The sequence below is a fragment of the Coffea arabica genome, chromosome 5c (genome assembly GCF_036785885.1).
Source record: "Coffea arabica cultivar ET-39 chromosome 5c, Coffea Arabica ET-39 HiFi, whole genome shotgun sequence".
Classification (NCBI taxonomy): domain Eukaryota; kingdom Viridiplantae; phylum Streptophyta; class Magnoliopsida; order Gentianales; family Rubiaceae; genus Coffea; species Coffea arabica.
Window position 1 is genome coordinate 15473767 of NC_092319.1, and position 15752 is coordinate 15489518.

The 15752-nt window shown below is 37.1% G+C and overlaps 2 protein-coding genes across 2 annotated transcripts; one reads left to right on the forward strand and one right to left on the reverse strand.

Annotated features, from left to right (window-relative positions):
- The first annotated feature begins 203 nt into the window (after nt 1-203).
- Nucleotides 204-438, forward strand: LOC113723415 (large ribosomal subunit protein eL39-like). Its single transcript, XM_027246498.2, has one exon. It carries the CDS (start codon nt 303-305, stop codon nt 435-437), a length of 135 nt encoding a protein of 44 aa, XP_027102299.1. The 5' UTR covers nt 204-302; the 3' UTR covers nt 438.
- An 11669-nt stretch (nt 439-12107) lies between these two features.
- On the reverse strand, nt 12108-15752 carry LOC113689262 (uncharacterized). Its single transcript, XM_027207059.2, has one exon. It carries the CDS (start codon nt 15750-15752, stop codon nt 12108-12110), a length of 3645 nt encoding a protein of 1214 aa, XP_027062860.2.

Genomic DNA, 15752 nt, shown 5'->3' on the forward strand with positions numbered 1-15752 from the left:
CGGAATTGGAATTGGATATGGAATGAATTATAAAAAATCAGTATGGGTATAAGCTCGTGGTATCGTTGAAATCACTACTGCTTGGTACAATTTTTAGTGGAATGGGTATCAAAATTATTATTGCATTTTTGCCCTATCTTTTTCTTTTGTTGGGTCCATTCACACGGGTCTTTAGCAGCAACCGCCAGTTATCAGCTGCCTTGCTTTCAGCCTATCTGCAGCTATTCCGAAGCCAACCCATCCTCCCACCGGAGCTCTCCTTCAACTTCCAGCAACCGAAGATCCCGTCCCACAAGACCTTCATGATAAAGAAGAAGCTGGTGAAGAAGCAGAGACAGAACAGGCCCATCCCTTATTGGATCCGCATGCGCACTGACAACACCATCCGCTACAACGCCAAGCGCCGCCACTGGCGCCGCACCAAGCTCGGCTTCTAAATCTTCTGCGTCCGCTGTCACCATCATGTTACTTGTATTTGTCTCGAGCTTTTTTACTTCTGCCGCCACTTTTTTGTTGTAGGTCTTGATCGAATTTCATTTGATTCGAAGTCACAAAATTGAAACTTTAATTTGATTGAAGGAAAAAAAAGAGGGCGAGGAAGGAGTGATACTAGTGAGAAGGAAGGTGAAAGTTTTTGAGATGTTAAGTGATGGCAACAAGAAAAATTTTTAGATGCCATGGATGAGGAGACAAGTGGTGGGAGGTGATGGGGAAGACAAGAGGGAGGATGACGGGATGAGGGTGAAGGGGTGAGTGGATAAAAAAAATGTTTTATAAAAATTATCTTGGAATCAAATATAGGAATTAACAAAACCCACCAAATCACTCAGGAATGGAGAGTTCCCAACTTTTTAGAATTCATTCCAAAATCTTCAATCCCATACCTATTATCCAAGCACTTAAAATGGACATCATTCCAAATCTTGAATCCCATACCCTCAAACCAAGCACCCCCTTACTCCTTTTCTCCTCTAGGTTGGTCTAATTGGAATAACATGACATACGTTGTTAAGATTTGTCATATATATTGAATCTTATACTATTTTATTAACCATGTGTTTACGATGTTGGAACAAAGACTCTATAGGTAATTTTTTTTCTCATGTTCAACAGGCTGAGGAGGCTTTGAAGGCATGTGAAAGGGAGTATGACAATAAGAGAGATGAAGTGTCACGGGCAAAGTTAGGGGAAGCAAGGGCAGAGCATGCGAGGGCTCTATCTGTAGAATGTGAGTATTGGTGGCAAAAGTTGCCGATTAAATGGATTCAAGTGGGGGATGCGAATACCGCTCTCTTTCATTCTGCTATTTGCTAAAGGAGAAGTATGAATTTTGTTACAAGGATTAAACAGAAATCGAGGGCATGGATTGAGGATTTGGATGGAATTAAGCAATCGGCAGTGGATTTCTTTCCTAAGTTATTTACTTCAGATAGAGAGCGTCGAAGTCAGCCAGTGGTCTCTTTCCAATTGCCACAACTTCAAGGGGAGGATAATGAAAAATTATTGATGCTTCCAACACTCGATGAACTTAAAGAGGTGGTTTTTTTTTTTTTATTTCAAGTGATAGTGCCCCGGGACCTGATGGTTTCGGGGCAGGTTTTTATCACAAGTGTTGGGAAATTGTGAAGGATGATTATTAGAAGTAGTTCATGATTTTTTTAAGGGATCTCCACCGGCACGTTTGTTTAACAGTATGCTGATCATTCCCATGCCAAAGATTGTGGGTGCTATTGTAAAACCCACGATTTTTTGGCTCATTTTATCTTGCCCAATTTAATTAAATGGTAATTTATTATGAGTAAAAGTAAAAAAAATAATAATAATTGTAGGATAGGTTAAAGGATTATTGAGGGATAGAAATGAGATAAGATAGGGTAAAAATTCATAGCAGTTAAAACTCTTATCTAACCCATCTACAAGTGGGTGGTTATTAGGGTTTAGTACATTTATATAAAAAATAATAATAATAATATCATTCCCTACCTTTCATTGTCTGCCTCCCCTTAGAGCAAGAGCCGTCAGAGAGTAGAAAAGCAGAAACAGGCGTCGCCATCAATCAATCAGACGACTAGGCCCCTAAACTCGTAAGTTCTAAATTCATGTGAAACTTCTCTTTTAAATTCTAGTAATCGAATTAATTATTCTAAAGATTTTACGGATGTGTATTATGTGATATATATAGAGATATAGGATTGTATATGAGGTTTAGGAGGATTCGTGTCTAGATTAGTAGGATTGAGGCATTAAATATTATTATGGAATGAATAGGGGTTACCCAAATCGATTGGAAAGTTATTAAGAGGAAAAAAAAAAAGGAGAAGAAAAGAACTCGCCATTGCTATTCTCTGCCATTGCTGAAGCCAAGCTTCAGCGATGCAAAAAAAAAAAAAAAAAAGTCGCCTGCAAGTGCGGCGACTTTGGTACGGAGGAAAGGTTATTGAAAAAAAAAAGAAAAAAAAAACAAAGGGGAAGGGAGGTCGCCAGCAAGTAGGTAAAGGCAAGGTTGGCCTTTTCGGCCAACAAATGAAGGATTAAAAAAAAAATATGCTGCCTGCAAGTGCTGGCAACAGAGGCTCCATTAGAAAGGTTGGCCCAAACCTTTCGAACAAGTAAAGGAAAAAAAAAACTTTATATTAATAATGATAGATTCTAATATATATATATATATATATATATATATATATATAGTATGGATTTAGTGAATGTCCAATAATTAAATTTTAGGCATAATCAACCCACCTTTTTGGACTAACGTAGGAACTAAATTCCAAGACCCAACCTAAATTAAGTGAATATTTTAGAAGATTTCGTCAGTCAGGCTTATTTAATTAGCCTAAGGTATTTAAGTAGAAATCTAAGACACTTTAATCTATCACTATTAGATAAAGTTATACAATATAAGATAGGTTTTAAATTTCTTTTAAATGCTTAAAATAATCACAATAATAATAACAATATAGATGTAGATAAAGTAAATGAAAGATAAAAGCGAAAATAAAATGAAAATATAAATACAAGTGGAGTAAACTAAGTCAATAATTATAATAATAAACCAATATATATATATATATATATATATATATATATATATATAACACCTACACATGAACAAAAATGAACATAAAGCGGAAGGTAATATTAACTAATTAATAAATATATATACGTGGTAATAAAATAAAATAGCGACGACGAGATTGATAATAATAATGAATAACTATAAATTATAAATATGTATAGTAAGATAATAGTCAAGATAATAAATATGATTATGAATAATTATTTTATTTTAAATTAGGAAACTCTATAAAATGAACACTTTCCAAATTAGGAAACTTTCCAAAAATAGAGATCGTTCAATTTAAGGAAAATGCTATTAGGGTTCATACAATGGTCTAGACATGAATCTTCGACTTACTTAGAGGTTGTATAATTATGCATCTATAGGAAGTAACAACTAATTAGGGAACCTATGCATTTGATAGGTACGATACAAGAACCAAAGATAGTTCCACTCAAGCAGCCAAACAGAGGTAGGTGGTACTTACCCTTCTGAGATTTCAAATGTGTAAATGAAACTCTCGTTTTCAATCCTATTTGGCTATGTTGACTCGAAATGTGTTTGATTAAATGCTTTACTTGGGTATTTATGAAAGCTGTATTTTACTATACAAAGATGGACCATGTGACTTATTTGAAACGTTTTGATATGTTCTTATATACAAAATGAGCTGAATCTTTTATGAAAGCAAGGAATTATGTATATGAAATACGAAATGAATTTTGACCAGTAAAACTCAGAGCGGTCATGGAATAGACGATAGGGGCTATAGTCCTGTCTAATCGCCATGGTAGCCTGGTATAGAGTTCGGCCGATTGACAAGGTCATGGTCGCCTGGTATAGAGTCCGGCCGATTGACCCAAATATGAATGAGACTAATCGGTAGTCATGAAACTTATTGGTCGCCCACCTAGTAGGGGTTTAATCTCTAGGCTGAGTACTCAGTAGCCGATCATTACATGTACTTGTTATAAGTTGATCTGAAAGAATGGTTTATGAGTCAATATGAAATGAATTTATGAACTGATTTGAAATGAGACTTATGAACTGCAATGAATTGATTTATGAGAGGATATGAAGAGATTTGTGACTTGAGACGAAATGAGTTATGACTTTACGATTTCTTATGTACAATTATCAATAAGATACTTTTAAATTGCTTGTCATTCTTTACTACTAATTGCTTTATAAATAACGTTACTTTCAAAATTACGGATGTGAATGATATGCAAACGATTTGAGTTGTACTTATATATTTGTGTACCTATAAAATTAAGAGTGCATGGTCCAACAGAGGGGTAAATATTACGTACTGAGCGATGTGTCGCTCAACCCACTTCTTACCATTTTTGCAGATTCGGAAGAGTATGAAGTGTTTACATAGAAAACCCTGAGGATGACTTTTATTAGTTTAGGTGCATAGAAGTTGGCAGGCTAGCTACTTCTGGTGTTATCCTATTTACTTTTGTTTCCGCTGTTTCAATTGGAGAATAAATGTACGAACGCCTTGAATATTCGTAGACTTCCTTTTATATGTAATTCGAACCGCACTTTATTTGTTTAAATTATTTAGTATTGTCAAGTTAAATTAGTTAATGTAGCCTTGTATTCATGAGTGGGACTTGGGAGTACGGCGGATGTCTTGTGACGGGCACGTGCGGGCTCGGGGCGTGACATTTTTAGTGGTATCAGAGCCTAGATTATATGGTCCGGAAGCATGTGAAATGGTTTTTGAGGTATTAGGGGTTTTGAGAATTGAAATGAGATGAAAAGAAAAGAGGATTAAAGGAAATAAGAGATTTAGGTGATTTTTTAATGTTATCAAAGTTTAGATTATGCGATCTAGATGTATGTGAATGATATTTGTAATATTAGTGATTTTAGAAAATGGGAATGAGGTTGGATAGAATATTGTGAAATAAGAGATTTTCATAATATTTAATGATAACAGAGTTTGAGGTACAATTTACTCTTTAGATGAAGTATACCCTAGGAAATGATCAATTGTGGCTAAATAAATAGGCTTGAAAATGTGCATGTGTGAGTAGTTGAAATGGTGCAATTGGTGTTTATGATGTCCTTTTATTAGATGTAATTCTGGTAGTACACTCTACGTTTAAGATGTCGGACATGTAGGAAATATTATGTGTATTTGAAGTATTGTCTATTGGAAATTAAAAGGAGATGGAAAAATAGATCAAAAGAAATAAGAGATTGCTGTGATTTTTTAGTTGTATCAGAGCTTAGGTTTTATAATCTGGAAGTGTGAGAAATGATGCTTGGATATTAATGATTTTGGAAATAGAAGGGAGATGCCAAACGATCAAGAGATTCCTATGATATTTAGTGGTATTATAGCTCAAGTTGTAATAGTTGGAAATAGGTATAAAGGTACTGAAGATATTTGTGATTTTGAGAATTGGAATGAAATGGATAAGGTATTAAAAGAAAATAAGTGACTCCATAACATTTAATGGTATTAGAATTTTAGGCTACGAATTTACTGGAATGACCTCAGGTATTGAAATGATGCTTACTTTTAGTAAATAAGTGGTGACTATATGTATATGTTAAGTTGAAAAGGTAACCAAGCCCACCTACCAGATATGATTGACACTTAAAAAAAAAGGAATAATAATAATAAAAGGGTATTTAGGGTGTTCTTTTTGTAAGTTTTGATCTCTATAGTATATTTCAAGTCATCATTTAGGATGTCAAATCTATGGATAATCTTATGTCTAATTGAAGTCTAGTATAGAGAAAACTGAAAATATTGAAGAAATTAGAGTGCACAACAAAAGTTTGAATGATCAACAATATGATGTCATCGAACGCAAGCAATACACATTGGATCTTGGAATTTTGTTGACTTATTTTGAGGTTTACGATAATTAGATCTAATGCTCAAGACATTTATTAAACTAGCTGATATTATTAGTTTTGGTATTATTACACCATGATCAGGCAATAAATATTTTATAAATTTCTTACAATATAAAATTTTACATACTTTTTACCTATAAATGAATAAACGGTGAAACCAAAATTTTATTTGCACAAATAGTTTATAATCAAAATTTTTAAATATGAACCTTTACCTTATAGTTGCTTGGTAAATATAGTTTCTAAATATATATATGTATGTATCTATAAAAAAAAGAAATAAATACATTGAATAATTATATCCTACAATCTTGTGTAAAATGTTTTTTTATACTGACCCAATCTCAAAAGAGCTTTATATATATGTATTCTACAAAAAAAAAATTTCTTATCGTATAGAAAAATTTAACAATAATTCTTGATAAATTCTCTTTGTACTCTAAATTCTAATGCTGTAAGAAGTATAGTTAGTTGACTTATGTATTTCAAAACACTTTCAGTTTCTAAACCTGTATGAGTTTGGAATTCTATACATAGATAAATATTTTTTCAAAGTTATAATAAAGTTATTATATTCAAATATAAGAATTTGACAATAATATTTGTATAAAATTTCTAAATTTTTGTATCATCAAGAAGTTTGTGAAATCATATTTAAGATATTAATATTTTTGAAAATTGAATTGAGATAGGGAAAAAAATGACCAAAGGAAATAAGATTCCCATGACATTTTTAGGTTATAAGATCTGAAAATAGGAGTGATGCTATTTGAGATATTATTGATCTCTTTGGAATTTGAAATGAGATAGATATGAAATTTGAGGGAAATAAGGGATTTCCATCACCAATTACAAATACAGTGGGCAGGAACCCACATATCGAGATAAGGATTATTTTGTGATAGTGGATAAGTAAGTTGTGATAAAATGTGTGACAAAAGAAGAAATGGTACTGTTAGAGTCTCTGGTATCTTTTCTATAGGCTGATAATTATCGAGCATTATAAGCCGATATTTAGAATGCCGGATTTGTGAGAGATATTATGTTCATCTGAGCTATATAAATATGAAGATAGAAGGTATTGAGAAAAATAAGAGTGCGCAGCAGAAGTTTGATGGAATTATATAAGGAAATCCAATTTACACATTATAAGAATAATCCCAAGATGTTTTGCAAGAGCATTGAAAATTTTGTTAACTTATTTTAATATTTATGTCTTTTAGTTTTCGAGGACGAAACCTTTAAAGGGGGAGAGAATGTGATATCTAGTCTAAAAATGAATTGCGAAAGTAGTGTCGAATTGGGATCCTAAATTCACGTCTAGATTTTGATTGACCTACCAAGATATTATGGGGATTGACCTGAAATTAAGTACTGCCTTCCACCCCCAAAAGGATAGATAGTCGGAAAGGACCCTACAGACACTGGAGGACATGCTAAGAGCTTGTGTTCTAGACTTCTCGGATAATTGGGATAGGTTAGTAAAACTAATGGAATTCTCATATAACAATAGCTATCATAGCGAGATTGGCATGGCACCATTCGAGGCGTTGTGTGGACGAAAGTGTGAATTTCCCTTATATTGGGATGAAATAGGTGAGAAGCTGATCACAAGCCTCGATTTGGTGGAACGAACTTTGGAGAGAATTAAAGTTATTCGAGAAAGACTAAAAGTAGTTTAGGTCCAAAATAAGAGTTGGGCGGATTCAAAAAGGAGACCTTTGGAGTTCCAACCGGGAGAAAAAGTATATTTGAAGGTGTCCCCTACCAAGGGGGTGATGAGATTTGGACGAAGTGGCAAGTTAAGTCCGAGATATGTGGAACCTTACGAGGTACTGGATAGAGTTGGACCTCTGGCGTATCGACTGGCTCTCCCACCTGCTTTGTCAAGGATACATAATGTGTTCCATGTCTCCCAACTGAGGAAGTATGTATCAGACACGAGTCGTATTTTGGAGGACCAACCCATCAAGGTGAAGGAGAACTTGTCAGTGGAGGAAGTTCCTTTGAAAATCATGGATCATAAGGATTAAGATCCAAGGCGAAGAACCATACCTTACGTGAAGGTGCAATGGACGAACCATACACCACGAGAGGCAATGTAGGAGTTAGAAGAAGACATGCGAAATAGACATCGCTATCTTTGTATCAAGGTACATAAGTTTCGAGGACGAAACTTTTCGTAAGGGGGGTAGAATGTAAAACCCACGATTTTTGGGCTCATTTTATCTTGCCCAATTTAATTAAATGGTAATTTATTATGAGTAAAAGTAAAAAAAAAATAATTGTAGGATATGTTAAAGATTATTGAGGGATAGAAATGAGATAAGATAGGGTAAAAATTCATAGCAGTTAAAACTCTTATCTAACCCATCTACTAGTGGGTGGTTATTAGGGTTTAGTACATTTATATAAAATAATAATAATAATAATATCATTGCCTACCTTTCATTGTCTGCCTCCCCTTAGAGCAAGAGCCACCAGAAAATAGAGAAGGAGAAACAGGCGTCGCCATCAATCAATCAGACGACTAGGCCCCTAAACTCGTAAGTCCTAAATTCATGTGAAACTTCTCTTTTAAGTTCTATTAATCGAATTAATTATTCTAAAGATTTTACGGATGTGTATTATGTGATATATATAGAGATATAGGATTGTATATGAGGTTTAGGAGGATTCGTATCTAGATTAGTAGGATTGAGGCATTAAATATTATTATGGAATGAATAGGGTTTACCCAAATCGATTGGAAAGTTATTAAGAGAAAAAAAAAAGGAGAAGAAAAGAACTCGCCATTGCTGTTCTCTGCCATTGAGTCGCCCGCAAGTGCGGCGACTTTGGTACGGAGGAAAGGTTGGCCGAAAAAAAAAAGAAAAAAAAAACAAAGGGGAAGGGAGGTTGCCAGCACTTGCTAGCGACAATAGGTAAAGGGAAGGTTGGCCTTTTCGGCCAACCAATGAAGGATTAAAAAAAACAATATGCTGCCTGCAAGTGCTGGCAACAGAGGCTCCATTAGAAAGGTTGGCCCAAACCTTCCGAACAAGTAAAGGAAAAAAAAACTTTATATTAATAATGATAGATTCTAATATATATATATATATATAGTATGGATTTAGTGAATGTCCAATAATTAAATTTTAGGCATAATCAACCCACCTTTTTGGACTAACGTAGGAACTAAATTCCAAGACCCAACCTAAATTAAGTGAATATTTTAGAAGATTTCGTCAGTCAGGCTTATTTAATTAGCCTAAGGTATTTAAGTAGAAATCTAAGACACTTTAATCTATCACTATTAGATAAAGTTATACAATATAAGATAGGTTTTAAATTTCTTTTAAATGCTTAAAATAATCACAATAATAATAACAATATAGATGTAGATAAAGTAAATGAAAGATAAAAGCGAAAATAAAATGAAAATATAAATACAAGTGGAGTAAACTAAGTCAATAATTATAATAATAAACCAATATATATATATATATATATAACACCTACACATGAACAAAAGTGAACATAAAGTGGAAGGTAATAATAACTAATTAATAAATATATATACGTGGTAATAAAATAAAGTAGCGACGACGAGATTGATAATAATAATGAATAACTATAAATTATAAATATGTATAGTAAGATAATAGTCAAGATAATAAATATGATTATGAATAATTATTTTCTTTTAAATTAGGAAACTCTACAAAATGAACACTTTCCAAATTAAGGAACTTTCTAAAAATAGAAACTTTCCAAATTAGGAAACTTTCCAAAAATAGAGATCGTTCAATTTAAGGAAAATGCTATTAGGGTTCATACAATGGTCTAGACATGAATCTTCGACTTACTTAGAGGTTGTATAATTATGCATCTATAGGAAGTAACAACTAATTAGGGAACCTATGCATTTGATAGGTACAATACAAGAACCAAAGGTAGTTCCACTCGAGCAGCCAAACAAAGGTAGGTGGTACTTACCCTTCTGAGATTTCAAATGTGTAAATGAAACTCTCGTTTTCAATCCTATTTGGTTATGTTGACACGAAATGTGTTTGATTAAATGCTTTACTTGGGTATTTATGAAAGCTGTATTTTACTATACAAAGATGGATCATGTGACTTATTTGAAACGTTTTGATATGTTCTTATATACAAAATGAGCTGAATCTTTTATGAAAGCAAGGAATTATGTATATGAAATACGAAATGAATTTTGACCAGTAAAACTCAGAGCGGTCATGGAATAGACGATAGGGGCTATAGTCCTGTCTAATCGCCATGGTAGCCTGGTATAGAGTTCGGCCGATTGACAAGGTCATGGTCGCCTGGTATAGAGTCCGGCCGATTGACCCAAATATGAATGAGACTAATCGGTAGTCATGAAACTTATTGGTCGCCCACCTAGTAGGGGTTTAATCTCTAGGCTGAGTACTCAGTAGCCGATCATTACATGTACTTGTTATAAGTTGATCTGAAAGAATGGTTTATGAGTCAATATGAAATGAATTTATGAACTGATTTGAAATGAGACTTATGAACTGCAATGAATTGATTTATGAGTGGATATGAAGAGATTTGTGACTTGAGACGAAATGAGTTATGACTTTACGATTTCTTATGTACAATTATCAATAAGATGCTTTTAAATTGCTTGTCATTCTTTACTACTAATTGCTTTATAAATAACGTTACTTTCAAAATTACGGATGTGAATGATATGCAAACAATTTGAGTTGTACTTATATATTTGTGTACCTATAAAATTAAGAGTGCATGGTCCAACAGAGGGGTAAATATTACGTACTGAGCGATGTGTCGCTCAACCCACTTCTTACCATTTTTGCAGATTCGGAAGAGTATAAAGTGGTTTACATAGAAGACCCTGAGGATGACTTTTATTAGTTTAGGTGCATAGAAGTTGGCAGGCTAGCTACTTCTAGTGTTATCCTATTTACTTTTGTTTCCACTGTTTCAATTGGAGAATAAATGTACGAACGCTTTGAATATTCGTAGATTTCCTTTTATATGTAATTCGAACCGCACTTTATTTGTTTAAATTATTTAGTATTGTCAAGTTAAATTAGTTAATGTAGCCTTGTATTCCTGAGTGGGACTTGGGAGTACGGCGGATGTCTTGTGACGGGCACGTGCGGGCTCGGGACGTGACAGCTATGCAATGGAGTGAGTTCCTACCAATTAGTCTGTACAACGTCAATTCCAAGATTATTTCGAAATTATTGGCTAATTGTTTAAATCCTCTCTTATCAATGCTTATATCATCTTGGAAAATCGGTTTCATTCCTAGCAGGGGTACAGCTGATAATATTTTGTTAGCTCAGGAACCGGTGCTAGATTTAGATAGAAGTTAAAGCACCCTAACGTGATTTTTAAGTTGGACATGGCCAAAGCATATAATAGGGTGGAATGGAGCTTTCTGATTTTTATGTTGCGAAGGTTTGGTTTTCAGGAGGCATTGGTCGATTTATGGTTTATGGCATTTTCGAATAATTGGTTTTCGATGTTGGTTAATGGGGAGTCAGCTGGTTTTTTCAGTCTTCAAGGGGTGTTCGACAAGGTGACCCTCTATCGGCGGGTTTGTTCTTACTGGTGGTGGAATTTATGGGACAAGGGCTATCTAATATGTTCTTGCAAAATGACAGGCGCATTTATGTTTCAGCTGGTGATCGGGTGCCATACCTTGCTTTTATTGACGATATTATAATGTTTGCAAGGTGTTTAGAGGATTGTTTAAAGGCTTTAAAGAATTTTTCAGATGATTACCAAGCTTTCTCGGGCCAAAGGGTAAATGCTAGTAAGAGTTCTTTTTTTTTTTTTTTTCGCAGTTAAACATTTTCAGTTCATATTAATCCGGTGATTTTTTTTTTAATTGAAATTTTATTATTTTATAAAAATTTCGGCAGAGTTTCCCCTTAAAAAAGGACGAAACTCCCTGCCATCAAACCACAATTTGACAATAAATTTACAAGCTAGTGAAAGTTTAAGCATTTAAAAACTGAAATTAAGATTAAATCTTCATTTTTCCATATCAGGATGTCTTCCAGTGAATCTGAAGGATGATCTTTGAAGATTTTAGAATCTTCCTCCCTTGATGTCCTTCTAACCGCCATTTTCACCTTCATTGGCCTTTTCTGCTTCTTATTCCAATTCATGCCAGACACCGTGTACGAAACGTAGGAAATCCTAATCGATCTAATCTAATAGCCCCCCTAACCAATTGCGGCAATTCTGAGAATGTATTAAACACATGACCTGTACTAGAATCAGCACCAAAATTTGCCAAACGATCTGCAGGTGCGTTTGCTTCCCTGTAGCAGTGTGTGATCGATGTGAAATATTGCTTGAACATCATCAACTCATCCAGATCTCTCTGTAAACGCCAAGGACAAGCACTAGTCCCTTGAACAATGTGAACCAGGGTGAGAGAATCCGCCTCTAAGTGTAACTCCAAGCACCCTCGAATCACACAATGTCTAACGCCCCATAGCAACGCTCGAAGTTCCGCCTGTATGCTGGTTATCACCCCGAAGGGCTCCGCGTAGCCGAATACAAAATTTCCTCGACTATCCCGCACAAGCCCACCCCCCCCACTCCTTCCTGGGTTCCCCCGAGAACATCCATCTGAATTCAACTTATAGCCTCTACGTGGAGTTACCCAGTAAACTGGCCTAATAACCATCCGCCTTTGATGACTACCTAATTCGAGAAGCAACCCTTCCCATGTAGGGGCAGAAGGCTGCACCCCCGGGAACCGTGACTGAAGGAAATCATGCAGAAACTGAACAATCCGATTCACCGCAGGCCTGATCCTCATCTTCCGACCTTCAAACACCCCTTCATTCCTAGCCTTCCATAAAACCCAGCATACCACCGAAGGAAGTATATTATGCAAAAACTTTACACGATCATTAGTCCCCCTCCTTAACCAACAAGACCACACCATATGACGCACCGTATGCACCCCACTAAACTCACCAGCAGTACTCTCGAAGTGTCGCCAGACCAATCGTGCCCCTTCTCCTGAGCAAAACACATGATTCAAATCCTCCTCCTGGGGATTCTGACAACACAAGCATCTAGATGGGCCACAAACCCCAAACCTCTTTAGGCGATCCATAAGAGGGAGCCTCCCCTGTAGTAGTCGCAGCATAAAGAAAGAAACCTTGACTGGAAGACCCTGCTGCCATAAACGACCAAAAAGCCAAGAATTGTCATTGGATTGACGGATCAATGAGTAAGCCGATGCAGTGGAAAAAACACCCGAGTTCGTCAATGCCCATACCATTGTATCATTTCCCCTATCGGTAGGAGGGTCAATCTCCAAAACCTGCGTAACCAATTCTCCATCCAAGAATTGATGGAGCATGTCCACATTCCAAGCCCGCCGATCTACAAAATCAACCACCGAATGATCATGGAAGACCTCAACCTTGTCACAAAGCGCACCTGACCCCATCCAATTATCATGCCAAAAGTCCAAAGCCCCCTCCCGAACTACCCAGCTAATATTATCCTCCCCAAAACGCTGCATTGTGACCATCCTCTGCCAAACTTGGGATCCCGGATGCCCAATATCAGCAAGACAAGGGTGATGACCTGCACAATACTTCTGGGACATAAACTTTGCCCATAATGATTGTTGTTGTCGAAATTTCCACCAGAGTTTAATGGAAAATGAGTCGTAGACCTGTTTCAAACCCCGCAGGCCTACACCCCCTTCATCCTTCGGCCGACACAAATCTGCCCAACATATCCAATGGAATTTATCCCCGAAATTCGAAGATCCCCACAAGAACTTGGCGAACAATTTCTCTATGACCATCAACATCCCTTTTGGAGGGGACGCGGCTGCCAGCAAGTGAATTGGCATAGAGGATAACACGCTCTGAATCAACACCACCCTGCCTCCTAGCGATAAAATCTGGTTTTTCCAACTCAAAATCCGATTCGCCACCGCATTGTATATATCCGTATAGTAAACCTTCTTGCTCCTTCCGGTATACAAGGGACAACCAAGGTACCGTATTGGAAAGTCGCGTTTATTATACCCTAGTATCTGGTTAACAACCGCTGCCCTCTGAGATGGTGCCCGTGGATGAGTAAGGAAACAACTCTTCTGAGGGTTGATTCGCTGACCTAATGCCTCATTATAATCATCCAAAACCCGTTTAATCAGACGTAGGGATGACTTGGCCCCACTGGAAAAGATAATCACGTCATCGGCGAATGCCAAATGCGTAATTATAGAACAATGAGGAGGAACTTTGAACGGAGTAAATCCTCTTTGTGTGGGTAGCGTGTTGAGGGTTCTAGACAGCACCTCAGCTCCGATAACGAATAAGGCTGGTGAAATTGGATCCCCTTGCCGTAAACCCCGTGAAGATCTGAAAAAGCCGTTTGAACCACCATTAACAAGTACCGAGAACCACACATTCGATATTAATCGCCAAATCATGTCTATCCAGGTCTCACTGAATCCGAAATATCGTAGCACCTGTAGGAGAAAGGGCCATGAGACTTTATCATAAGCCTTCATCATGTCTAACTTGATGACCACATTGCCACCCCGATTTGATTTCCCGATATCGGCTACTAACTCCTGAGCTAACAAGAAATTATCTGTAATCTGCCTCCCTTGGACAAACCCGCTTTGCTGTGGAGATATAATCCGGGGTAATATCATCGCCAACCTTGCCGATAACAGCTTGGAGATGATTTTGTTAGTAAAGTTGCACAGACTGATTGGACGAAAATGCTTAAAATCTTGGGGGTTCTCCACTTTTGGCAGCAACACAATTGAGGTAGCCGTGATACTCCTAGGTAGTTCAGCACCGCAGAAAAAGCTGACAACCGCCCGGTATAAATCCGATGCCACTACCTCCCAAGCAAAGGTAAAGAATTTCCCTGTAAACCCGTCCGGGCCGGCTGCGCTCTCTCCATCCATAGCAAAGACTATGTCTTTAACTTCTGTAAGAGATGGAATGTCCGTTAACCGTGAGTTTTCCTGGTCTGTTATCAGTTTAGGTATGATCTCCAGACCGGTAAGGGAGGGAAGATCCCCCTCTGCCGTGAAAAGTTCCTTAAAGAAACCCACCGCTGCCTCCCCAATTTGGCATTCCCCCTCGATCCATTCTCCAGCAGTACCCCTGACTCGATGAATTACTGCCCTACGTCTCCTTTCCGAAACCAAGGAGTGGAAATATTTGGTGTTCCTATCTCCGTCCGAAAGCCACTTAACCCGCGCCTTTTGTCTCCAAAAACCCTCCTCAACTACAAGCGCTCGGCGCAATCGAGCCCGAGCATGATGTAACTCGCTCCGTCGCTGCTCAGTAGGATCGAGGTCGTATGCTGTCTCAGACTCGGTTACCACACGCTCTGCACTACGTACCCCTTCAAAAATATCCCCGAATGTCGTCCTAGACCACTGCTTGAGGGCATTTTTAACATTCCTCAACTTCGATGCCAATACTTGCAAAGGAGAGCCATTGACTGGATGAACCCAACAGTCCTTGATAACCCCCAGAAAATCAGGATGAGTGGTCCAGATGTTTAAGAAACGAAACGGCTTGGGTTTGTTGTCTAGCCTCGTATCCACCGATAGCAACAAGGGAGCATGATCCGACGGGTCACGGCCTAAATGTTGCACCATGAATTGGTACGGTAGCTCCATTGCACTCCCACACAGAAGTAAGCGATCCAGACGCTTCCAGATCCGCGCCGTTCCCGAACGATTATTACACCATGTAAACCTTGACCCAGAGAATCCCGCATCACTGACACCAGCTAGCGCCAT

Coding starts and splice junctions, on each gene's coding strand:
- LOC113723415 (XM_027246498.2), top strand. CDS start 303: ATGATAAAGAAGAAGCTGGTGAAGAAGCAGAGACAGAACAGGCCCATC.
- LOC113689262 (XM_027207059.2), bottom strand. CDS start 15,752: ATGGCGCTAGCTGGTGTCAGTGATGCGGGATTCTCTGGGTCAAGGTTT.